This window comes from Megascapheus bottae, chromosome X (genome assembly GCF_031878675.1).
Source record: "Megascapheus bottae isolate mThoBot1 chromosome X, mThoBot2.hap1, whole genome shotgun sequence".
Classification (NCBI taxonomy): Eukaryota; Metazoa; Chordata; class Mammalia; order Rodentia; family Geomyidae; genus Megascapheus; species Megascapheus bottae.
In genome coordinates, this window is record NC_143547.1 from 72,974,460 (window position 1) to 73,000,280 (window position 25,821).

Consider the following 25,821-nt stretch of genomic DNA (forward strand, 5'->3'; position numbering starts at 1 on the left):
CAACCAAGCTAATGGCGTCTCCCTCTCTCTCTCTCTCTCTCTCTCTCTCTCTCTCTCTCTCTCTCTCTCTCTCTCTCTCTCTCTCTCTCTCTCTTTTTTGCTTTAATTACCTTATGTTTTCCACAGGCTCAAAGGGATTGAATCAAATATAGAGTGCAAGGTCTGAGATTTTATATCATATCTGTTCATACATATGCATCACACACACATACTTCCTTCCCTCAATTGTATTAATATAAAAAAGTAGAAAAATGACATTATTTGATGCCATATTATTGGCTAAAAGCTACAAAGATGCCACTTATAAAGATACTATTTATAAACATAGAGCAAAAACTATTTTCATCAACAATTCTTAGCAATTCAAGGATCCTTAACAATTCTTGACTAAATGGACCAGTTGTTTCTGGTTATATGTGCCTGTGTGTCTCCTAAAAGAGAGACTATAGACATACCCCTAAGAAGGAAATTCAGATTTAACAATGCTAATATTTTTTCATTATCACTTTTCTTACTAAAACAAGAATCAGCAAAATATTTGCTATTCCAGATGAGAATGATATGAAACCTAAATTTCATTTGAATCACTTATTCAGGCAAAAAAACAACTCAAAGATGAATAAAAGATAAGTAAAAACAAGAATATCGGCTAGCTTCCTATAATCCTATCTACTCTGGAGGCTGAGATCTGAGAGTGGAAGTTTGAGGCAAGCACAGGCAGGAAAGTCTGTGAGACTCCTATCACCAGTAAACTACTCAGAAAAAGCCAGAAGTGGCACTGTTCCCAAGTGGTAGTGTTAGCCTTGAGAAAAATAACCTCAGAGACAAAAGACAAAGGGTGGACCAATGTAACAGCAATGTAACAAGACAATGTGTTGGAAATTAACTTTACAACTTGGGAGGGAATGGGGGAGGGAAAATGGGAGAAAAACATGGGAAGGGGTAACGATGTTAGAAAAGTAGTATATTCACTACCTTACAAAGGTAACTGTAATGACAGTATATATCACCCTGACAATATTTTTAAAACAATAATAAAAATAAATTAATAATGAAAAAAAGAATCTCAGGGACAGTGCTCAATGTCCAGGAGTGGCACACACTCACACACACAAAGGAATATGATGGAGAACATGAATATTATACACAATCTACTGCCTGTTTGTAGGTTACAGGGTTAGTGATGATAATCCCATGCATCTTTCCAACTTATTTAGGCATAAATAAGGGGCACAGTTGTGACCAAGTTGTGGGAAGAAGCCCACTTGGGGAAAGATTTTCTCATTCTTGAACTGAGAACAAGAGGGGATATTTGCACTTGCATATAATGTCTACAACTATCATTTAGAAACCATAATAAGCCAGCTTTATAAGGGAATGCTAATATAATACTTTTTTGTAAAAATAATGCTAAAAAGAACCTGATTCATGGATGATATTTTTGAATTTCTGAGTTAAATCAACCCTGAAGCTCCTTTCCTTCCCTCTTGAAAATGAACTGTTATATAAGCCAGTTTGTGTTGCGCTCCTAAGAACCAGAATCACTAGAACTGATACAGTATACTAGTACATGCCTGAACTTTAATATTATGTATGTGTACTAAATGCTTCTAAAAAGGCTCGTGTTCTACATCTGAGTTCTAGACTATAAACTGGAACACGGGAGCTGAGTGTGTTAGTGCTTCATATAATCCCAGCACTTGGGAGACAGAGACAAGAAGATCACAAGTTAGAGGCCAGTCTGGGGAACATAGAGAGTTTGAGACCTGACTGAGCTCCATGCAAAGGTCCTGTCTCAAGAAAACCAAAGAAACTGCCATATGCATTTCCTAGTCCAAATGTCTTTTCTTGCCTCCCTATGTTTCACGTTGTCTTGTTTGCAATCTTCCTCTTTTTGTCTTTGTTTGCCACCCTTTTCTGTTTTCTTCCTCTCATACTTCTTTATCTTCATCTGAATTGCAACTGGCTATCATTTGAACATAGCTTACCTAAATATGAAATATATCTATACTCAGGTGCACATATACATGGACAAAAATTACTTTTGTTCTGTATTGAAAGGAAGACTTCTTTTCCAGCCCAAATTATTCCTTTCATACAAAGATAGCTTTACCAACCAATTATTTCTGGGCTGTCTTTACCCAATGATTTATTTATTCATCCCTAGAAAGAAATGAATAAGTTTTTAATTTGCTTGGTTTGTAAGATGCATTAAGTATGTGTACATCAAACTACTCCTATGATCTTTGTGTTCTTGCCAGTCCAGGGGATTGAATTCAGGGCCTGGCCACTCTCCTTGGGCTTTTTCAAGGCTAGTGCTCTACCACTTGAGCCACAGCACCACTTCCAGCTTTTTTTCTGTGTATGTAGTACTAAGGAATCGAACCCAGGGCTTCGTGCATGCTAGGCAAGCACTCTACCACTAGGCCAAACTCCCAGCTCCCCCCCCCCACAACACTCCTATCTTCCTTTAGAGTGGGCTAACTACAAGAAGCATGTTCCTCCTCCGGTAGTCTAGCAACGCTAATGTCTAGGACAAAACAATTAAATTCTTAAATTCAGTATTGGGAAGGTCAAATTCCTACAAATAAAAGGTCCACCCTTCAATAGTGGCTTTATCAATAATAAAGTTGTCATTTTCTTGTTGTATTGTTGAATTGCTTCAGAACCTTGGTTACAAATAAGACTCCTGTTTTAGAGGCTCGTTTGAACAATACTGGCATATATTAAAATTTTTCTTGCCCTATTCTTAAATATATTTTGTTTGGATTTCATGGCTATATCTTGTTAGTGTTGATTGCTTGAAGATAAAAAAAATCCCAAAATGTGTCTTTGTTCTTTGTTTTCTGTAAAGAAAATTTGTTTTGGGCAGGCCCATCCAGATACAAGAAGCTTTTAAACCCCAAACAGACCTGACAAGAAAAGGACATCACAAGTCCACATTATAATCTGTACAGGATCAAGAGAGACCAAAGAAGGGATCCTAAAAGCAGCCAAGGAGAAGAGAACAATCACCTACAAAGGAAAACCAATCAGAATAACCACAGATTTCTCTGCAAAGACCATGCAAGCAAGAAGAGATTGGAAGGACATATGTCATGCCCTTAAGACAAATAACTACCAACAAGAATACTGAGGGAACAATAAAAACCTTCCATTCCAAGGAAAAGTTGCAACATTACGTAGCAATCAAACCAGCATTACAGGAAATTCTCAAAGATGTTCTACACATTGAAAAATGAACACAAATGTAATACTGACAAAGAAATGGCACCTAAAAATCATATCAGCTAAGTACCGCAAGAACTGTCAAGCCACAGTCCCTAATGAAAGCTTTTAAAAATGGAACTCATTATATGGCTTTTGTTTCCTTATCCTGCAGGTTCTTACATTTAGTGTCATACTATTTGGCCTTATGTCCCTATGTTATCTCTCATCTCTTTTGCTATGCTTTGGTTATATCATATTGTTACAATATTTCACCTTGTTATCTGATATATTTTATATGTGCTTAATTGGTTATTTGAAATTGTATAGGGAAGGGGGGAATCAAAAAGAGTGGGGGGGGCTTTCGGTGGCCTACTCCAGGCTTCCCAGGGGACTGGGCTCAGGCCGAGACCCTCGGGCCCCAAAAGGCGCATGCGTGCTGGGCTTCCTCCCCCCATCTTGGAGTCATGTAGCCCGGATCTCACCTGGGAATCAGGATGAGGGAATGGTGGTTCCAGGTGGGGCTGCTGGCGGTGCCCCTCCTGGCAGCGTATCTGCACATCCCGCCCCCTCAGCTCTCCCCTGCACTGCACTCATGGAAGACTAATAGCAAGTTTTTTACTTACAAGGGACTGCGCATCTTCTACCAAGACTCTGTGGGTGTGGTTGGAAGTCCTGAGATAGTTGTGCTTTTGCATGGCTTTCCAACATCCAGCTATGATTGGTACAAGATTTGGGAAGGTCTGACACTTAGGTTTCATCGAGTGATTGCACTTGATTTCTTAGGCTTTGGCTTCAGTGACAAACTGAGACCACATCACTATTCCATCTTTGAGCCAGGCCAGCATTGTGGAAGCACTTCTGCGGCACCTGGGGCTCCAGAACCGCAGGATCAACCTGCTGTCTCATGATTATGGAGATATTGTTGCTCAAGAGCTGCTGTACAGGTACAAGCAGAATCGATCTGGCAGGCTTACCATTAAGAGTCTCTGTCTGTCCAATGGAGATAATTGTCTCCATGGTATCTTTCCTGAGACTCATCGTCCTCTTCTTCTCCAAAAGCTACTCAGGGATGGACGTGTACTCTCCCCCATCCTTACGAGGCTGATGAACTTCTTTGTGTTCTCTCGAGGTCTCACTCCTGTATTTGGACCATATACTCGACCCTCTGAGGGTGAGCTGTGGGACATGTGGGCTGGAATCCGCAACAATGATGGGAACCTGGTCATTGACAGTCTCTTGCAGTACATTAATCAGAGGAAGAAGTTTAGAAGACGCTGGGTGGGAGAGCTTGCCTCTGTAACTATTCCCATTCATTTTATCTATGGGCCATTGGATCCTATAAATCCCTACCCAGAGTTTTTGGAGCTGTACAGGAAAACACTGCCGCGGTCCACGGTGTCGATTCTGGATGACCACATTAGCCACTACCCACAGCTAGAGGATCCCATGGGCTTCTTGAATGCATATATGGGCTTCATCAACTCCTTCTGAGCTGAAAAGAATAGCTTCCCTGTATCACCTCCCCATTCCCTTACCTGTTGTATATTCCACTTAGGAAGAAATGCCCAAAACAGGTTCTGGCAACCAAATACCATTCTCTTAACAAAAGTCCATTTTACTCACATTGCTGAACAGAATATAGAAAAAGGCAGCAAAATCTCCAACTGAGGATGACATAGTAGTCCACCTCAGTCCTATGACATCTGATCAAGTATGTGGGTGTGCCTTTGTGTTAAAAGGAAATTCTGATCTGCATTCTTACTGATGCAGGAGGGTAGGCACGATATTACTACCTTACATAATAGACATTTAAATATTCCTGTGGAGTTTTCTGAAATATTTAGAAATGGTAATTTCTGTCCCAACCCCAAGTGAAGTCCCACAGTAAAGAATGAGAAGGGTTGTTTAACATTGCTTAAATGAGACAGAGAGAATCTGTTGTCCTAACTGTGGATTTAGTTTCATCAGCTATTCTAATTGTGGATGTTTTGTTAAAATAGATAACTTCCCTAAATAATGTAGTACCATAAGTATGCTTTAAGACAATGATTTGCTTACACATGTACATGTTTCATAAGGATACTAAACCAGCAGACCCTTCCCCTGCTAGAGTAGTAAACCTTATTAAGAATGTGTAATTTCCCAATAAATTGAACTAAATCCAAATTATTTACAGAATTTCCTAAATCCTAATCAGAGGATATTAAGGAACAATTGCATTTATGCCAGATATTTACTGTTATTAGCTGGAAAGCCAATAATAATGTGACTCCTCATACCTCAGTGCTTACAAGCATGTCCCTCCAGAGTGAAAGGGGAGGGAAGGGGAGGGGACTGTTGTTACAGAGCATGTTACTGTACTGAATATACAATGACTCTTTTTGTGATGATGCTTATTAACTCCTTATTGTCTGTCCCAGAGAGGCTTCCTCACATAGCTGAGCAACTCCTATACCTTATAGACAGTAAAGTCCCCAGATATTTTCACAACAAATTTTGAAAGACCTATGAGCAAATGGTGCTGAATACTTTTTTAAACCACAGTTTCATTGCGTTAGTAGAAGCAGAATTAAGTGATTAAATTCTTTTTTTTTAATTTTAGAATTAAGAACTTCAAGCCTAACAACTTTGAAACTGGAATAAGTGTTTATTTTCTATTAATAAAAATGAATCATGACAAAAAAAGAGCGGGGGGAGGGGGAGGGAAATGGGGACCATGTCATGAGAAAGGGTATCAATGTGAAGTAATATACCTTCTATCTGGTGAATATAATGTAACCCTTCTACTAATTAAAATTTAAAAAATGAGAGGGACTCATAAACATTTTTCAATCATAACTCTCAATATCAATGGACTTAACTCTCCAATTAAGTAGCATAGAGTCTCTAGCTGGATCAAAAAGCAAGATCCATCGTATAGCTGTCTTCAAGGGACACATCTTGCGCCAAAAAGCAAATATTTTTTGAAAGTGAGAGGTTGGAATAAATTTTATCAAGCAACGGACCCCGTAAACAGGCTTGAGTTGCCATCCTCATATCAGATAAAATAGACTTCAAACTAAAATTTGTGAGAAGAGACATCAACAGAGACATACTAATAAAGGGATCTCTCCTCCAGGAAGATATAACCATCCTAAATAGCTGCACACCTAATCCTGGAGCACCAAATTTCATAAAGCCAACTTTACTTTCACTAAAACCATTCATAGATCAAAACACAGTGATTGTTGGTGACTTTATCACACCACTCTCACCTATGGAGAGATCCACCAGGCAAAAACTCAACAGTGAAACCTCAGAATTGAACAACTGTATAGACCAACTAGATCTAACAGACATCTGCAGATTATTTCACACAGCAATATCACAATATATGATTTTTTCAGTAGCACATGGAACATTTTCCAAAATAGATCACATTTTAGGGCATAAAACAAACCTGTACAGATTCAGAAACACTGAAATTATTCCCTTTATTCTCTCAGACCATAAGGGCATCAAATTGGATCTGAACAACAATTTCCAACAACGAAAACCCTGTAACTCATAGAGATTGAACACATTGTTGAATCACCAATGGGTCATCAAGGAGATTAGAACAGAAATTCAACAATTTATTAAATTGAACAAAAAAGAACACACAAAATACCAGCTCCTTTGGGACACAGAAAAGACAGTACTCAGAGGAAAATTTATAGCTCTGAGTGCCTACATTAACAAATTGGAAAAATCTCAAACCAACAATTTAATGTTTCACCTTAAGCTCCTGGAAAATGAGCAACAAAACAACCCTAATCCCAGTAGAAGGAAGCAAATTATTCGAATCAAAGCAGAACTAAATTAATTTGAGTCCAAAAAACTATAGAAAGAATCAACAAAACAAGGAGCTGGTTCTTTGAAAAAATTAACAAAATTGACAGACCCTTACCAAATCTTACCAAAAAAAGAAGGGAGCACACCCAAATAAAAATCACAGATGGGAATGGTAATGTCACAGCAGAAATTACCAAGATCCAGAGCACCACAAGGGAATACTTTTTAAACCCTTATGCCAAGAAATTTGAGAATCTAGAAGAAATGGATGAATTTCTAGCCAATATTAACATACCCACACTGAACCAAGAAGACCTAATCCAACTAAACAGACCTATTTCAAGCACTGAAATAGAAATGGCAATAAGACACCTTCCATCTAAGAAAAGCCCAGGGCCAGATGGATTCACAGCTGAATTCTATTAGGTCTTCAAAGCAGAGCTCACACGAATACTCCTAAAGGTCTTCAATGAAATTGAAAACAAAGGCTCTGTGCCAACTCATTCTACGAAGCCAGTATAACCCTCATCCCAAAACCAGACAGAGATTCATCAAAGAAAGAGAAATATAGACCCATTTCTTTGATGAATATGCAAAACTTCTCAACAAAATACTGGTCAACCGTCATCAGCAACTCATCAAAAAAATTATACACTATGATCAAACAGGATTCATCACAGGGATGCAAAGGTGGTTCAATATACACAAATCAATTAATATAATTCAACACATCAATAGGAGCAAGGTCAAGAATCACACAATTGTCTCCATAGACACAGAAAAGGCATTTGACAAGATCCAACACCACTTTATGCTAAAAGCTCTGGAGAAACTAGGAATCCATGGAACATTCCTCAGTACAATAAAGGCTGTGTATCACAAAACCACAGCTAGGATTATACTTAATGGCGAAAAGATAAAGCCACGCCCTCTAAAATCAGGAATGAGACAAGGATGCCCACTCTCTCCACTCCTCTTTAACATAGTATTAGAATTCCTAGCCAGAACAATAAGACAAGAAGCAAGCATAAAGGAAATCCAAATAGGGAACGAGGAATTGAAAATTTTCCTCTTTGCAGATGACATGATTCTGTCTTTAAAGAATCCTAGACTCCACTCCCAAGCTGCTTGAGCTGATTCAAAACTTTGGCAAGGTAGCAGGGTATAAAATTAACCCTCAAAAATCAACCGCCTTCCTCTATACCAACAGTGAGAGGAACGAGGCAACAATCAGGAAAGCAACTCCTCTGCGATAGCCTCAAAGAAAATAAAGTATCTAGGAATTAACTAATAATGTAAAGGACCTTTTTGATGAAAACTTTAAAACCCTGAGGAAGGAAATTAAAGCAGACCTGAGGAAATGCAAAAATCTCCCATGCTCCTGGATTGGAAGAATTAACATCGTGAGAATGGCAGTCTTGCCAAGGGCTATCTACAAATTAAACGCAATAACCATCAATATCCCAATGTCATTCTTTAAAGAAATAGAAGAGGCCATCCAAATTTCATATGGAATAATAAAAGACCCCATATAGGAAAAACAATTATTAGCAGAAAGAACAGCGCAGGAGGAATTTCAATACCAAGCTTTAGACTCTACTACAGAGATATAGTGACGAAAACAGCTTGGTACTGGCACAAGAACAGGCCTGGAGACCAATAGAATAGAACTGAGGACCCAGATATTGAGCCACAGACCTATGGCCACCTAATCTTTGACAAGGGAGCCAAAAAAATAGAATGGAAGAAAGACAACCTCTTCAACAAGTGGTGCTGGCAGAACGGGTTAAGCACCTGCAGAAAACTAAATTTGGATCCTTCTTTGTCACCCTGTACTAGAATTAACTCCAAATGGATCAAAGACCTCAAGGTAAAAGCAGATACCCTGAAAACTTTACAGGAAGAAATAGGAGATACACTAGGTCTCCTTGTCACAGGTCGAAACTTACTTAATAAGGACCAAGAAATAAAACAAATCAGAGAAAGGCTGGATAAGTGGGACTGCATTAAACTGCAGAGCTTCTGTATGGCAAAGGAAATAGCTAGAAAGTTAACTAGAAAGCCTACAGAGTGGGAGAAGATCTTCACTAATCACACAATGGGCAAAGGCCTCATATCTAAATTATATCAACAGCTCAAAAAATTGAATCACTCCAAAACTAATCTGCAAAGAAACAACCATCCCTTTAAAAGATGGGCCAAGAAGTTGAAGAGAGTCTTCTCTGAAGAAGAAACAAAAATGGCCTATAGACACATGAAGAAATGCTCGACATCTCTGGTCATAAAAGAAATGCAAATCAGAACAACTCTAAGATTCCACCTCACTCCAGTTAGAATGGCCAGGATTAAGAAAACTAATAACAACAGTTGCTGGAGGGGATGTGGCCAGGAAGGATCGCTACTACACTGTTGGTGGGACTGCAAACTCTTTCAACCACTATGGAAAGCAGTATGGCAGTTCCTCAAAAGACTAAACATAGAGCTCCCCTATTACCCAGCAATTCCACTACTAGGCATTTACCCAATTGTCCAGAAACAAGGACAGACTAAATCCACTAGCACAATGATGTTCATTGCAGCACTATTTACAATAGCAAAGATATGGAACCAACCCAGATGTCCCTCAGTTGATGAATGGATCAACAAGATGTGGTATTTATACACAATGGAATTCCATGCTGCTGTCAGAAAGAACGAAATTGCCCCATTTGTAAGGAAATGGAATGAGTTAGAAAAAATCTTATTAAGTGAAGTAAGCCAGACTCAAAGGAACATGGCTCAATGGTTTCCCTCATTTGTCATAACCAGTAGAAACCTTGGGCTCTCCTAGCAGAGATTTACAATAGGGCAAAACCTAGATACATAAGGCCATATAGTATGACGCTAAATGAAAGGACCTCCAGGATATAGAAACAAAAGCCATATAATGAGTGACTGTTGTCCTAATGTACTATGTTATCTCTCATCTCTTTTGCTGTCCCTTGGTTACCTCATATTATTACAGTATTTCACCTTGTTATCTGATATATTATATATATGCGTAATTGGTTATTTGAAATTGGATAGGGAAGGGAGGAAAACAACATGAGTGGTGCGGGGGAGGGAAATGGGAATCATGACATGAGAAAGGGTATCAAAGTATGTGAAGTAATGCACCTTCTATCTGGTGAATATAATGTAACCCTTCTTTTATTTACAATAAAATATATATGAAAAAAGAAAAGTTGTTTTAATTTGTATATGGTCATCTGCTATTGATTGGGTTTTCTTTGCAATTGAATCTATAGATAGGAAAAAGCAACATATGACCCAATTTTTTATATTTTCAGCTCATGAAAACATGAGTCTGCACTTACTTGATGTGACTCCAGTTTATTGGAAATTTCACCATTAGCTGCTGCTTCTGTGTAGGCTTGATAGAAGGTCTTTTCTTGGGACTCCATTGTAATGGTCAACACAGCATCATAGGCTTCCCGGAGCTTTTTGTTGTTCTTTAGGACCTGGTAGGAAGTGTGCTTATAAGGTAAACTGTAGAGCAGGGCATCATAAGGAATAAAGACATAAGTTCCATCAGTCATTTTCAGATTATGAGCCCATTCCAAGAGGCGTGTCTGGGTCTCTCCCCCAATCAAGGCCGAATGCATACACATGATGATTACTGTAAGAAACAAAGCAAGGAGGTTCTGGTAGTAAAGTGCAGTAGCAAAAGTTCTGGATGAGGAAAATAAATGAATAAATGAATTTATAAGTGATTTCTTTGCTAAACGTCCAAGAAGAACTATTATTGAGTTCCTGACCTGAGGCTGAGGTATGTCCAGGATAGGACAGAGAGACCTGCCAACAGGGTACAGAGCCTAGAAAGGAACATGAACCAACTAGTATACTAAGTGGCAGGTAGCATAACAAAGAGGGATTGGGATTAGAAATAATAGGCTTCTATCCCAATATAACCACCTATTAGCTGAATAGCCTTGACTAAATTTGTAAATTGCTTCAGCCATCAAGTAGAGAGGTAAGCTGAACTTCATGGAGTAGTGATTAATTCAAGGAAACGATAAACATAAGGGACTTCGTACATGGCAATCAAAACAGAAGAAACTAATGGGCCTAAGGATAAGAAAACTAGAAGAAGATGGGAGAGATTCCCTTAGCCCCCTATTTTATATTCTCCACATCCTAAAATATGCTTTCCAATATATTTTGACATGAAATCATACTCATTTGTAAATGCTACTCATATTATGGGTGATAGGTTCAACTTTTTAAAATCTCACTTACTTATAATTGGAATTACTTTGCATTCAATTTAATTCTTTCTAGACTTATGAAGTAATGTTGTTTGGCAAAGTTATGCTAGAATAGAGTGGATTAAGGGGGCTACGGTTGAAGAATGGCAGCTAGATCATAAGACTGAAAGTCTTATATCTAATTTCTTTGGCATGCTAAATGAGTTTAGTACAAGCCTACTTGTGCTTCAGTGCCCACATCTTTAAAACGTAGATTCCAGTGCATTTCACAGGTACATTGAGTAGTTTAATTAGATAATGCCTGGCAACTGTTCTGAGCTCCTTGAAGAAAGGCAAAAGTCCTATTGCCATTGGTAAATATTAATTATACATGCTTACATGGAACCTTTAATCTCAGGAGCTAAGGGTGCCCAAGTACATTCACTGAGTAGTCCTAGGCATATTGCTTCATCTATTTTCAAAAACCTGTTTCTGTACTTGTTAAATACTCTGAAAAACTTTCCTTTTGGAGCAATGGCTGGTATCATTTATTTTTTCAAAGTAACTAGTAAGTTATAAAATTGCTTCAAATAGCACACATACACCCACACCCTCTCCATCCCAGAACACAGCATAAACTGAGTTTTCAAATGACCATTAGCTCCTTCAAAATAATTACCGTAAGAGGTTTCATATGCATTCTGATGCTTAGACATACTTTAAAATTCTCTAAGGATATCTTTGGAGCTAGTCTATGAGCCAAACAGTATTAAAACTCAACTGTTCATAATGACATATCGTAAAACGGGAAGAGGTAATGTCAGGGAGAATTTATACGGCAAGAGTCAGATTCAGAACAAGAAGCTAGGACTGCGGTGTCACTATTTGTACTAGGCTATACAATTAAACGTGAACTGGGTCATAGTAGCCTAGTCACAGTCCTGTTAAGAAGAGCAAATGAGCTACGCAGTATGCTTTCACCGGCCAGTTTATCTTATAGCATTCTTGGCATGTGAGTCAGTATTCACATACTTCTTCTACTTAGGCAGATTAAATGACTTGATCAAGGTTACTTAATACAATGCCATTCAATTTCCTTAGAGGATATGAAAATTATTTGCTGTGTGGAAAATGTTAAATAGAGCTAAGTCCTTTGTGTTGGTTGAAATATAGCAAATACTTCATTGTGCGTAGAGGATGCTACTACAATGTACCATTCAGACACACACTGAAGCACTCACTCCCCTACCTGCTGGGAATTTTAGCAACCAGTAGCAAATAACTCACTGAGAATTACCCTCAACTGAAGAGACTTGTCTTGCCCAAGGTCACATGTCTTCACCCATGTGCTAGGGTTGGCTTGAGCTGATTCATAAGAGACTGTGTTTAATTTTTCAGGGTACTTTGAGCATGTTAGTATCATTTTAGTGGATTGAAATTGGTCGTGAGAGTAATGATTACACAATGGAAATCAGCAAACACTACAAACCCCTCCCTTGAGGGAGATGGTGGTTAAAGTTTTATTACCACACTGTACCCTTTTCTTTGGGTTTCACTGTACCTAGTGACTATTTTCCATGGAGTCAGAAAGACTTATGTCCGTTCTGGACAATATTGAAGGCTCATGTCAACTCCAGAACTCTGTGTAGGATTAGATGAAGTCTTTGTTTTGACAGCATTGAAGTGCAGTTTTCTTCCCAATTTGCCCACTCTCTCTCCCTCACAGGTATTACCGTTGAAAGTATTCAACCAATAAATTTCCTGAACTCATGATTCCATCTGACTCATTGTTTTCCAGGAAAACTGGATTAGAGTCCTCACTATTCCCTGAAATAACTTTTATCATTTCCTCGACAAGATATATTGCATTTATCTATGTGAGTTCCTACTATGAAACTATGAGCTTCCTGAAGTCAGATATAGTATTTATCTCTGCATCCTGGTATACATTATGCACACAAAATTGCTATTTACATAAATTCTTGCATGCTAACAGATTTGTTAGGAGGAGGAGATTTGTACTTGTGTGTTTTTCATAGACATCTTGAGATGTTTGGTTCAGTAACTTACATAAGACCTTTCTCCTCTTAATTTTTCTTTTATTGCCCTATACTTATATCATTTTAGATAAACAGTCCCATTGTTTTTGCCAGTCCTGGGGCTTGAACTCAGGGCCTGAGCATTGTCCTTGGGCTTTCCTCAAGGCTAGCACTCTACCACTTGAGCTATAGCACCACTTCTGGCTTTTCTATGTATGTGGTACCGAGGAGTCTAAACCAGGTCTTCATGCATGCTAGAGAAGCACTCTATCACTAGGCCAAGCTCCCAGCCCTACATTTTTATAACTGGAAAGACTCTTTGAGACTATCTACCCCAACCTGAATGATCAACCTCTCTCTCTCTCTCCCTTCTCTCCCCCAACCCCCCCCTCTCTGCCTCTCTCTCTCTCTCTGGCATGGCAAGATCTAGCCATTGAGCATAATTAAAATAGAAAGCATAAATACTGAATTAAAACAACAGCATCTTAATTTAAAAGATTGAATGCTTCATGAACAAGGATTTATGGATTCATCTGTTCTACAAGATGGTGTTACTAAACAGCTTTATTATCTGAAAATTACATTCATTAAAATGGGATTTGTTATTGTCAGGAAAGGATTAATAGACAGATACCTTAAATCTTAGACAAGGCTTGGGTCAACAGGTGGTCACCAAATAATACCAATTTGTAACTTCCTTTTCTGATTGTTAACAGCCAAATTGTTCTATAGCCAAAACAAGGGCTAGGAAATACACACTCCTAAGATTGCTTCTCACCAGGATATGATATTCACAATTTCTCTAGGCTACCTGAGCCCCGTTTGAGTTGTCTGGCAGTTATGTCTTCATCTTCAATACTACTAGCAGGAAATGTCATGAAATTCCAGGAAAACGCAATTCCTAAGTCACTCAACTCTTATTTTTCTTCCTATATTTCATTACTCTATCTGGTATTTCCTTAAGACAGATGACTTGTGTTCCTCAAAGTACAAAACTCATTTTTTTCTCTCACAGTTTTTCCTATGGAGTCCCATGCAGAGGAAATTGTGCCTGGTCTCACACCTTGTGAGATAGAATGGTTTCACTAGAGCTGAAGAGTTTTCTTTAAGAGTCATATTCATACTTGTTGGCCTTCAATATTGCTTGCATTGGTATAGAAACCCTCCATTTTAATTGCCCTTCATCTTCTTCTTAAACATTTTATGTACTTGCACTGAAGTGCGTTTTAAAAATTGCTGAGAGTGAAGAGAGGACAGATCAGTGGAGGGATGAGGGAATATACAATTTTTTCCCTAAGTCTCTCTTTTCCCAGAATTCACCTCTATCCATCCATATTGTAAAAGTAGATTCATATCCTCTTCCCCTCAGTGTTCTTTCACTTTGTTTATAAAATGGCTATGTAAAATGCGTGTTGGAAACTCTGGCATATAAATGCTTTCCAGTTCCTGCCCCTTAGTGTGAGTCAATTCATTTTAAAAGCATTGCACTAAGCAACGCATGCCATTTTTTTGTCAATTGAGGAAGTCCCACACATATTCAGCCTGAAATTCTGTAGCTACCACTACTCAACTTCTGCCAGTGTTGAACTAGTCCACTTCTGCCAGTGTTGAACTGGTCCAAGCAGCTCAGAAAGAAAACAGACATTATTACATTCCATGACTATTCTGCTTGTAAGAGAACATGTTTTTATTTTTCCATGCCTAGTAAAATCTGTATTCCAACTGCATTTATTGCATGCACATTTCTACCCAGCATTGAATAAATTTTAAATATTTCTCCATATTTTTCAACATAGGCCTCTGCAGTTTCTCCTAGGCTGCTACTATTGATGAACCCTGTTAAGTAAAAGAAGCCTCAATGTTTAGAGGCTTCTCTTATACTGAGTCTTCAATAGTTTGATCATTACTGATAGTGGACCCATTCAAACAAAACGAATTGTCATCCTCTGTATTTACTTAAATTTGTTTATACCAATTTTTACATCAAATTCTTCATAAACATTAAGACTTTTGGCCATAATATTACTATTATTATTATTATTGTTGTTGTTGTTGTTGGTATTACTACAGTAAAACAGAACCTATGCCTAGTTTACCGCAAGGCATTTCAAATAAATTAATCAGTAAGAATTTCAGACCCAAAAATGAAGAAAAACAGAAGGGTTGAATTATGTGTCATATAGAGAACACACAATCTCAAGTGACCATGCCTTTCTTTTTGGTCATGGTGTGTGAACTCAGGGCCTGGGCACTTATCCTGAGCTCTTTCACTCAAGACTAGCACTTTACCACTTGAGCCACAATTCCACTTCTGATTTTTCTGGTGGTTAATTGGAGATAAGAGTCTCACAGGCTTTCTTGTCTGGACTGGCTTTAAATCATGATCCTTCTGAGTAACTAATACTACAGGCATAAGCCACCATTGCCTGGCTTCAAGTGAGCATACTTTAACAGCATATTCCCAAAAGGGCAGGATGCAGTAGAGTATAGCTCTTTCAATAATCCAGTTATCAAATTGTGGTCCCTAATCTATCAATATCACTTGAGAAATTGTAAGAAATATAAATCTTGTAGTCCCTCTCCCGCCACCCCACCCCCACCTGAGTCAGAAACTCTGGAGAACCAATGATACATTTTTAAAAAACCCTTCAGGAAATTGTAGTACAGACTCTGATTTGTGAGCTATGCTTTAGACCAACCTGACTATATAATCCCATATTTCCCATTCCCTAACTGTGTGATGTTGGGAAAATTATTTGACCTCTTGGCCTTAGAAGTTTTATTTATAAAATTGGTAAGCAGCATTCATTGCAGGAATTGAATAAAATTACCCATGAATACCATTGCAAAGTGACTTAGCATATAATAAATCTTGGTAAATATTAGCTATTATCATTGTTGTTTATGGATAAGAATTTTGGATAGGTAGAAAGAAGTTAGCCTAATTTCCAATATTATGATAGGAATAAGGTATCTGATTTTGGAGACAAAAAAGAAAAGACAATTCTATGTCACATTGTAATGAAGTATTTCCAATTTGGGAGGATTTAAATGAAGCCCCACATGGTCCAATACTCTGAGAAGCTCAAATTGAAAGGAATTCACAATCAGCCCAGCAGAGGGCTGATAGGGAAAAAGGTGAGAAGACAGGAGGGCTTGAAATAGCCATTTGAAAAGTTCTCTATAGAACTGGAGGTAGGGCCTCCTGCTAGCCTTTGTAAAAATAAGAAAAGTAACCCCTCCTGGATGAATGCAATCCCACAGGTGCTCTGCTTGGGGAGTGAATGCTCCTTTGTGCAACTGGACAAAAGCCTCCAGCAGGACTTATGGTTGGAGGAGCAGAGAGTGGAAGGGATTTGGGCCCTCATGCCCACTCAGTCATGTTTCTTTATGCAGGGCAAAACCTACATAATTTCATATAGTTGCTCTGACTGGAAGCTGAGGCTTTTATCTTTGACCAATGTCTATCCTAAGTCATTTTTTTTTCTGAAATGACAATTGACAATTGATCCAAAGGTTTACGACAACCAAGAAGAAGCTGAACTCCCCTGCTCTGAGATCTCACTTACTTATTTTCTGGTGTTAATAAAGCCTACGCCACTCTACTTATTATGAGACTCATCAATGTTGTGAAATGTGATCATTAAAGTATATCCTGGACAATCTTGAGATATAACAAAGGAGATAAAGCGTGTGTACATTTCTGTAGAGTGCTGTTCACAAGAGAAGCAGTCTCTGTAAGGTCCAGTGAAAGGAGACCTCCATGCTATTCAGGCAGAAGAGAGTTTATTAGGAGAACCAAACCACCAGCCCACACCAGATGGAGGTGTGCTGAGATGGGGCTTATGGTGTAGATGAGGGGGATGTGGAAGTGACTTCAGAGCCTGGTGATCTCCCACTGCCCCTGGGTTTCAGGTGCTGGGCGAGAACTTCTAGGGAAGAGCCTCCTGCAGTGGTGCACAGAAAGAGAACAAATGAGCAGGCCCCCCTAACAGTCTCTATGGCCCAATATCTAATAACGTTTCTGTTGCTTTCCTTCCCAAGAGTTTGGAACTTTATTATTGGTGCTATTATGATTTATTTACTATTGTTTTTGTACTTAGTCTTATTGCTAAGAAAAGTATTTCCTGTAACATTAGGAAAGTATCAGTACAATATCTGAATTGAAAACACTGATTTTCAATAACAGAAGCCACACACCAACCACTACTAATGGCCTGTTCTTCTTCTCCTTCTATGAAAGTTTCCATGGGCATCTAGAATGATAAGAAGTAGCCTCATAGCTATCAAAATAGGACGAAGTTAAGCTTTGCTTTCCTCAGCCCTTCTTAGTGGAGATAACAAAAATCTCAGTACCCTTACAGTTCTCACTCAGAATAGATAACAGCTAGGAATACTTGGCAGCTTTAACCCTAACAGTTGAGAGGAGTTGGATGCTCTGCTAGAGATTTGATTTGATATATGCTGTGCCTGGTATTTTGCAGCCTCCTTCATTGTGATGTTGGTCCAATCTACACTCACTGGCTTCTGACTTTTTCACCTGATCTCCAGTTTTCTAATGTACCCTGGATCATAGGACACTTGGCAAGAGTCCTGATGCTCTATTTCTTTTTTATTTGTTGAGGGTTTTTTATTGTATTTTATTGTTAGGTTAATGTATAGAGGGGTTACAGTTACATTCGCCAGATAGTAGGTGCATTACTTCTCACACATTGATACCCCTCCTCATGTTTTTGTCCTCCTTTCCCTCCCTCCACCCCCTCGAAATCATCTTGTTTTCCCCCTTCCCTTCCCTATATCAAATATACAAATAAATGTATATACAGTATACTAGGTAACAAGGTCAGATACGGTAACCACATGAGATTAACCATAAATGGAAAATAAAGAGAACAGAAATAACTTCACATAGTAGGTTAGGAACAACAATCACAAACATAAACCTCTTGTTTCATATCCTAGAGTTCATTCGTTTAGTTTCATCCTTTATGAACATAGCTTTTGAGCTATTGTGATTCTCTGCTAGGAGAATCCTACATGTGTACTAATTATTACAAATGAGGGTTTTTTTAAGCTTCAATATTGAAGTTCTCTGAATATTGGGCTATTGTCTGATGCATAACTGGCATCTCCCATTTTATAGGCTGTCTTTTAGCTTGTTGGTTGTGTCCTTTGACATGCTCAATGCTCTATTGTCGGGAGCAAGAGTGGAAACAAACTGTACTTTGATTTGCATCAGATAATTGCTTGATTGTCTCATTGTTTTTTGGCCTTCTCCTGTTCAATTGATCTGAGATTTACCATATGAATGTAACCCTCAACAGCTCCCTGATTAACGATCTGGATGTAACACCTGGGAGGGCCCTGGTCTCCGGAGGGGATAAAAACCTTGTGTTAAGAATAAACGGGGCAGTTTCTGCTTGGGCTGCAGACCTCCTGGACCCGATGTGTTTGTCTCTCTTCTAATTTTTCCAGTCCCTGCCCCTTATTTCAGGAACCCCAATTTGCTGCCGGGAGACCCCGGCATCTGGCGCCTGAACAGGGACCCTGAAAATCTGGGACGAAGGTGAAGGACCCCTCCCTGTGGTGAGTAACACATCGTAGGACTATTAAGAGAGTATAGTCAGGAGTAATAATTATGGGTCAAGCTAATAGCCATGAGTTATTTCTACCGATCTTAACAGGCCTATTTGAAGCCCACGGAACGTGGGTGGAAGAGGGGGTGCTTCAGAGCTTCCTACAGTTTCTCGAGGAAGCATGCCCGAGGTCTGTAGAGGAGGCATTCCAAAAAGCCTGGCAGCGGATAGGAGAAAGAATTAAAGATTATTATGAGGTATATGGCCCCGAAAAGACCCCAATAGAGGCTACTACTGTATGGAATTTAGTAAGTAAATACATAGATCCTCTACATGAGGATGCTGAATTTAATCTTGAATTAAGGGAACTTTATGAGTTAAAGGACCCTTCTGAAGAACCTGAGGCTGAGCCATATGCCGCAGCCCAAGAGAGTCTAAATGAGATCTTGCAAACGGAACAACAACCAGTAGATATTGAGTATCAGAATTCAGGTTTGAATACCAAGGAGGAAAGTTATGATGAGTCAATGGAGGGCCGAATGGCTACGATGGAGAAGAAGTTAGAAGAAATCCTACATTTTCTATCGAAAATGGGGACAGAGCAGAGAGCCCCCTCAGAAGTAGGAAAGAAATATGACCCTCAGGCCACTATGGTGTCTGATTCTAAACCTTACCCCTCACACCCACCGCCTCCGGCTGCAGCCTTACGGCCTCAACCCCTTTCTCAACCTTTAGGCAAGCCTAAAGGCCCTAGCAACAAGTCCCTTTTAACAGGCACTACAACCAGGCACAGTGCATCGCAATTAAACCTGACTCAGGCTGCTAGAGAGAGGGAAGGTATTTCAGGGCCTCGATGCTTCCCTAGTTCAGTTGATCATGATGAACAAGTACACCATCAGCCTGTTCCTGTTAAACTATTACAGGATTTAAAAAATGCCTGCTCCCAATATGGGCCAACTGCCCCTTTTACTCAAGTAATATTGGAGGCCGCATGTGCTGGTATTGCATGCCCAAATGACTGGAAGCGGCTTGCCAGAGCATGCCTTAGTGCAGGAGAGTACTTATTATGGGAGACAGAGTTCACTGCACAGTGTCGGGCTAAAATTGAAACAAATAGGTCTAAGAACCTGCCTTACACTGTTGATCAGTTGTTAGGAGAGGGAACCTATAAAAACACCGAAGATCAATTGGGTTATGCAAAGGAGGCCTATTTACAAATAAATGCTGCGGCGAGAGAGGCTTGGAAAAAGTTACGCAATTCCAATCGTACAAAAAATCTAGTAGAAGTTAAACAGGGACCGAATGAACCTTATCTAGAATTTTTGTCTCGATTAATGGAGACTGCAGACTGCCTAGTACAAGATGAGAATGCAAGGGAGAATATAGTTAGACACATAGCCTATGAAAATGCCAACGCCGCCTGTCAGGCGGCTATCAGACCCCATAGGAATAAGGGAGGAATCACGGACTTTATTTCACTGTGTGCTGATATTGGACCCTCCCATGTACAAGGCCTTACTTTAGCCGCCGCTCCTCAAGGAAAGACTGTTACTGAGTCTCTAAAATATAGAGGTCAGCGGCATTCTCGGGATGCTAGACCCCCAGGGCGTTGCTTTTCTTGTGGACAAATAGGACATTGGATGACGCAATGCCCACGCCAGGCCAGGCAAAAGAGAGAAAAATCACCTGGCACATGTCCACGCTGTGGTAAAGGGAAGCACTGGGCTAAAGATTGCAGGTCAAGAACAGATCGCAATGGCCGCCCGCTTTCGGGAAACTGGAGGAGGGGCCAGCCCCTGGCCCCGCAAAACCATGGGGCAGTCCCTCCCTCTTCTCGGCCACAAGTGCATCTTCTAACAACCCCCCAAGATCAGTCTCCGGCCTCCTCCGTGCCACCCCAGGAAGTGCAGGATTGGACCTCTGTTCCTCCACCTGCTCAGTATTGACCCCAGAGATGGGGACACAAGCTCTCCCCACGGGGGTCTTCGGCCCCCTTCCCCCGGGAGTGGCTGGATTGCTGTTAGGGCGAAGTAGCTCAGCCCTTAAAGGGATACAGATTACACCTGGCAAAATTGACCAGGATTTTACTGGAGAAATCAAAGTTATGGCCTCTGCCCCGAAACACGTGGTATCGATCCCAGCCGGTCAAAAATTAGCACAATTAATACTTGTGCCTTTACCTCCCGGGGAGACTGCTAATTCCCCATGTGGACAGAGAGGATTTAGATCTTCTGATATCTATTGGGTACAAAGCATAAAACAAGAGAGGCCTGAGATGACTATATTTATACAAGAAAAGCCCTTTAAAGGAATATTAGACACTGGAGCAGATGTGTCTGTGATATCTAAAAAACATTGGCCAGCCCAATGGCCCCTGACAACCTCTATGACTTCCCTACAGGGGGTTGGGCAAGCAACTGACCCACAGCAGAGCAGTGCGATCCTTGTTTGGAGAGATGAGGAAGGGCACTCTGGTCACTTTCAGCCATTTGTCTTGGATCATCTGCCAATTAATTTATGGGGTCGTGATATCATGGAAAAAATGGGAGTGTATATGTTTAGTCCTAGTGCTGCGGTCACTAAGCAGTTACTTGATCAAGGCCTCCTCCCCTTTAGGGGACTAGGCCGAGCAGCACAGGGGGAGCTAGAGCCACTCCAACCCCAGTCTCACCCTACGAGACAAGGATTGGGGTATCCCTTGACGGGAGCTGTCGTTTGCCCTCCCCCTCATGCTGATCCCATAAATTGGCTCTCTGAACGACCGGTATGGGTTGAACAGTGGCCTCTTTCACTAGAAAAGATCATTGCAGTACAGCAGCTGGTACAGGAGCAGCTGGATTTGGGGCATGTGGCCCCTTCTAACTCTCCATGGAATTCTCCAATTTTTGTTATAAAGAAAAAGTCAGGTAAATGGAGGCTGTTACAGGATTTGAGAAAAATAAATGCCACAATGGAACTGATGGGGGCCCTACAGCCTGGCTTGCCTTCACCCATGGCAATCCCAAAGGATACTTATAAGATTATTATAGATTTGAAAGATTGTTTCTATACTATACCCCTGGCGCCTCAAGACTGTAAGCGCTTTGCCTTCAGTGTCCCCTCTGTTAATTTTAAAGAACCCATGAAGCGATATCACTGGCTTGTGCTCCCACAGGGCATGGCAAATAGCCCAACTTTATGTCAAAGTTTTGTGGCTAGAGCCATTTCTTCCACTCGTGAAAAATTTTCTTCTGTTTATATTGTTCATTATATGGATGACATCTTGCTGGCTTGTTCTGACCCTATCGTCGTACGACAAGCCTTTGGACAACTAAAGCAGGATCTGAGCCTCTTTGGCCTTGTAATAGCAGCTGAAAAGGTTCAGGAACACCCGCCTTTTACATATCTAGGCCATATATTAGGCCCACACTATTTTAAAAGCCAGAAAATACAATTAAAAACTTCACACTTAAGAACTCTTCATGATTTTCAGCAATTCTTAGGAGATATAAATTGGCTTCGGCCTTATCTAAAGCTCTCCACAGGAGAGTTAAAACCCCTCTTTGATCTCTTAAAAGGAGATACCAACCCTACATCCTTGCGCGAATTAAATCCTGACGCCAGGAGGGCCATCCAAATTGTAGAAAAGGCAATTTCCCAACAACAAATGACCTATTGTGACTATTCTAAACCCTGGGGAGTTTACATTTTAGCTACTTCTCACTCCCCAACTGCTGTATTGTGGCAGGATGGCCCACTTTTATGGCTTTATCTACCATCAACACCCGGCAAAGTGCTGACCCCCTACTACGAATTGGTAGCTAATCTGATACACATGTGCCGAGTGGATTCCCGTAAATATTTAGGTCAGGAACCTCATTTTATCTGTGTCCCATATAATTTACAACAACAAGATTGGCTATTCGCCCATTGCGATCCTTGGGCCATTGCTTGGGCCAATTATACGGGAAAAATTTTGCATCACTACCCGTCTAACAAACTTCTCCAATTTGCTGCGTGTCATACGTTTCTATTTCCTTCCACAGTACAGGCCTCGCCTTTATCTTCTGCCGCTTTGGTATTTACAGATGGATCCTCAAATGGAACGGCTGCTTTGACCATTAATGGGAAAACTCAATCTTGGGCTACAGGTTTTTCCTCCGCCCAAGAGGTGGAGTTAGAGGCTGTTTTACAGGCACTCGTCCTGTTACAAGACGAGCCCTTTAACTTATACTCAGACAGTCAATATGTAATTCGTGCTCTTCAAGTCATAGAAACTGTTCCCTTTATTGGAACTACTAACTCCAATATTCAGACCCAATTTCGCCAAATACAAACTCTGCTTTGTTCTCGCAACCACCCCTGTTTTTTTGGCTTTGTTCGAGCTCACACTAATCTTCCTGGCCCTTTAAGTGAAGGCAATGCGGTCACTGACTCTGCCACCAGAGTTTACTTAACTCAGGTTGAACTTGCTAAGCAGTCACATGCCATCCACCATCAAAACAGTCGAGCCTTGCGCCGACAGTTCAAATTATCTAGGGAGGCAGCGAGGCAAATAGTTAAGACTTGTTCCAACTGTGTCCCTTTTTCACCAGCCCCCCATTTAGGTATAAATCCACGAGGACTGCTTTCTAATCACATTTGGCAGATGGATGTCACGCATGTTCCATCATTTGGCCGATTAAAATATGTTCATGTTACTGTAGATACTTATTCTAATTTTATCTTGGCCACCCCCCTTGCTGGGGAAGCCACTAAACATTGTATTTCTCACTGCATTCGATGCTTTGCTGTGATGGGGATTCCCTCGCAAATAAAAACAGATAATGGCCCTGGCTATGCAAGCCGAGCATTTCAATCCTTCTGCCGTTCCTATAATATCACTCATATTACAGGCATTCCTTACAATCCTCAAGGTCAAGGCATCGTGGAGAGAGCTAATGGATTATTAAAACATCAAATTGCTAAAATACAGAAAGGGGAGTCGTATCCCGCTACCCCTGTGAATATACTTAATCATGCTTTATTTGTTTTAAATTTTTTGAATTTGGATTCAAATAATTTATCTGCTGCTCAGCGATTCTGGGAAAAAAGAGAGCAGCGTGCTTTTGCCTTAGTAAAGTGGAAGGATCCCCTAACTGGTGCTTGGCATGGACCCGATCCTGTTCTAACCTGGGGTCGAGGGCATGTATGTGTTTTTTCACAAGGAGAAAATGACGCCCGCTGGCTGCCTGAACGCTGCGTTCGGATCGTGGAGAGTGACAGTGGCCATCCAAGCAGCGACTCACTGGGCCTACACCCCCAACCCTCCAGTGGTGCATCCTGCGACGTGGAAAGGACCTGAGTTATTTGTGCATGTCTATTGGGACTGCTACTGATCCACTTGTTCCACACATTCATATGAGCTGTGTTTCTCCTCCTTTTACTATTATGTAGGGACCTTTTAACATATTCATTGACTCTACACAATTTAATATGTGACATTATTTTGTCTTTACCATCCCTCTTCTTAATAACCTTTTTTGTAAAAGATGCCCAGGTGAAAAGCAAAGGCCTCCAGAGGTAAGTAGAAGTCGGCCGACCCCCTGTATGTCTGTGTTTTGTTTTATTTTTTTATTCTATTTTATTTTATTTTATAAAAAAAAAAAAAAAAAAAAAAAAAAAAAAAAAAAAAAAAAAAAGGGGTGCACTGTGGGCCTAAAATAGAGGCCTGGGTGGTCAAGGGACGCCTTGACCCCCCTTCCCCTTCTGAGTTTCTTGTCAATATCAAGGCATACCTGAGAGTCCCACCAGCAAGACATGTCTAAATCTAAAATTAGCTGTTAAGTGTATCTGATTGAGTCCAATTTTCTTGTTATATGTCAATGTCTGATTATTTAAAAGTCTCCGCTTCTCTGTCTTGTTCATGTTACATATTTTTCTTTGTCCAGTTTTTGTCTTTAAAATTGGTACCATTTCTAAGTGTGGGTCCTTATGGTTTTTCTGTGCGTACTCAAGCACACATCCTTGTTATTTATTTGAACATTTCTGGGCCTAGCATGGCCGCTCCCCCATGTCTGCAGTTGTAACAAGCCCTGGAAAAATAAATTCCAGCTAAGCTGCCTTGCAAAAAGTTTTGTTTCGAACCTGGTTCTCACCTGTAAGAGTAAAATTGGCAAAACTCTCTTGACACAAACTTCCGGAAATTGAACGGCCGATATTAATTTTGCGCGCTTTATGATCTTTGAGTATGAATGTGTGTGAATGAGTGAGTGAACATGTTCAAGGTTAAATTGTCAGCATGCTGAAAAAAAAAAAAAAAAAAAAAAAAAAAAAAAAAAAAAAAAAAGGATAAATTTATACTTAAACACAAAGACAATTGGGTAAATCTAAGCTTAAAACTTCAAGAAAAATATTAGGTTTGGATGTTTTACAATGTCTCAAAGAATTATTGTGTTGTCTTAAAGAAAAACTGGTAAATATTTTTCTAGATCCTGAAATCTGCATTTTATTGCAGGGCATACAGCTGTTTACATTGTAAACATTGTATCCTGTTCAGCTCAGAGGTGTTAGGGAATTTGGGATTTATTACTTTAAGTTAAAGTTTGGAAACATGTATTAGAGATTTAAATGTAAAATTGTTCATTAACGTCAGAAACTTTGCCTGTCCTTTCTTGCAAACTGACACTAGAAATCTGATGGTAAAATGTGGATAATGTGATTAGTATTTTAAAGGAATGTTAAAAAGGAAGAAAACTAAGTCCAGACTTGGACTTTTGGTGCACTGATGTCTATAGTTCTTGCATTAGGGAAAAACTGTTATTTGAGTTTAAACTGTCGTTGGAGTTTTAGACAGTAATCTAAACTGCATAAGAGCCCCTTTTTTCTAAAAGGCAAGAGGAGTGCCTTGGGCCCTAGGGGGCCTGAGGGCAGGAGCTCTTTGTGCCCTTAAAGGTTTTTCAATTGCAAATAAAGGCTAAGGTGTTAATTGTTTAAGCC

General features: G+C 40.0%; 1 protein-coding gene and 1 pseudogene across 1 annotated transcript in view; one reads left to right on the plus strand and one right to left on the minus strand.

Annotated features, from left to right (window-relative positions):
* Gucy2f (guanylate cyclase 2F, retinal) overlaps positions 1–25,821 on the minus strand; it is a 106,206-nt gene that overhangs the window by 75,135 nt on the left and 5,250 nt on the right. Inside the window, exon 2 of the mRNA XM_090326943.1 lies at positions 10,380–10,681. Within this exon, the coding sequence (XP_090183069.1) occupies positions 10,380–10,681 (302 nt within the window). The remainder of the gene's footprint in view (positions 1–10,379; positions 10,682–25,821) is intronic.
* Positions 3,705–4,855, plus strand: LOC150041329 (mesoderm-specific transcript homolog protein pseudogene; annotated as a pseudogene).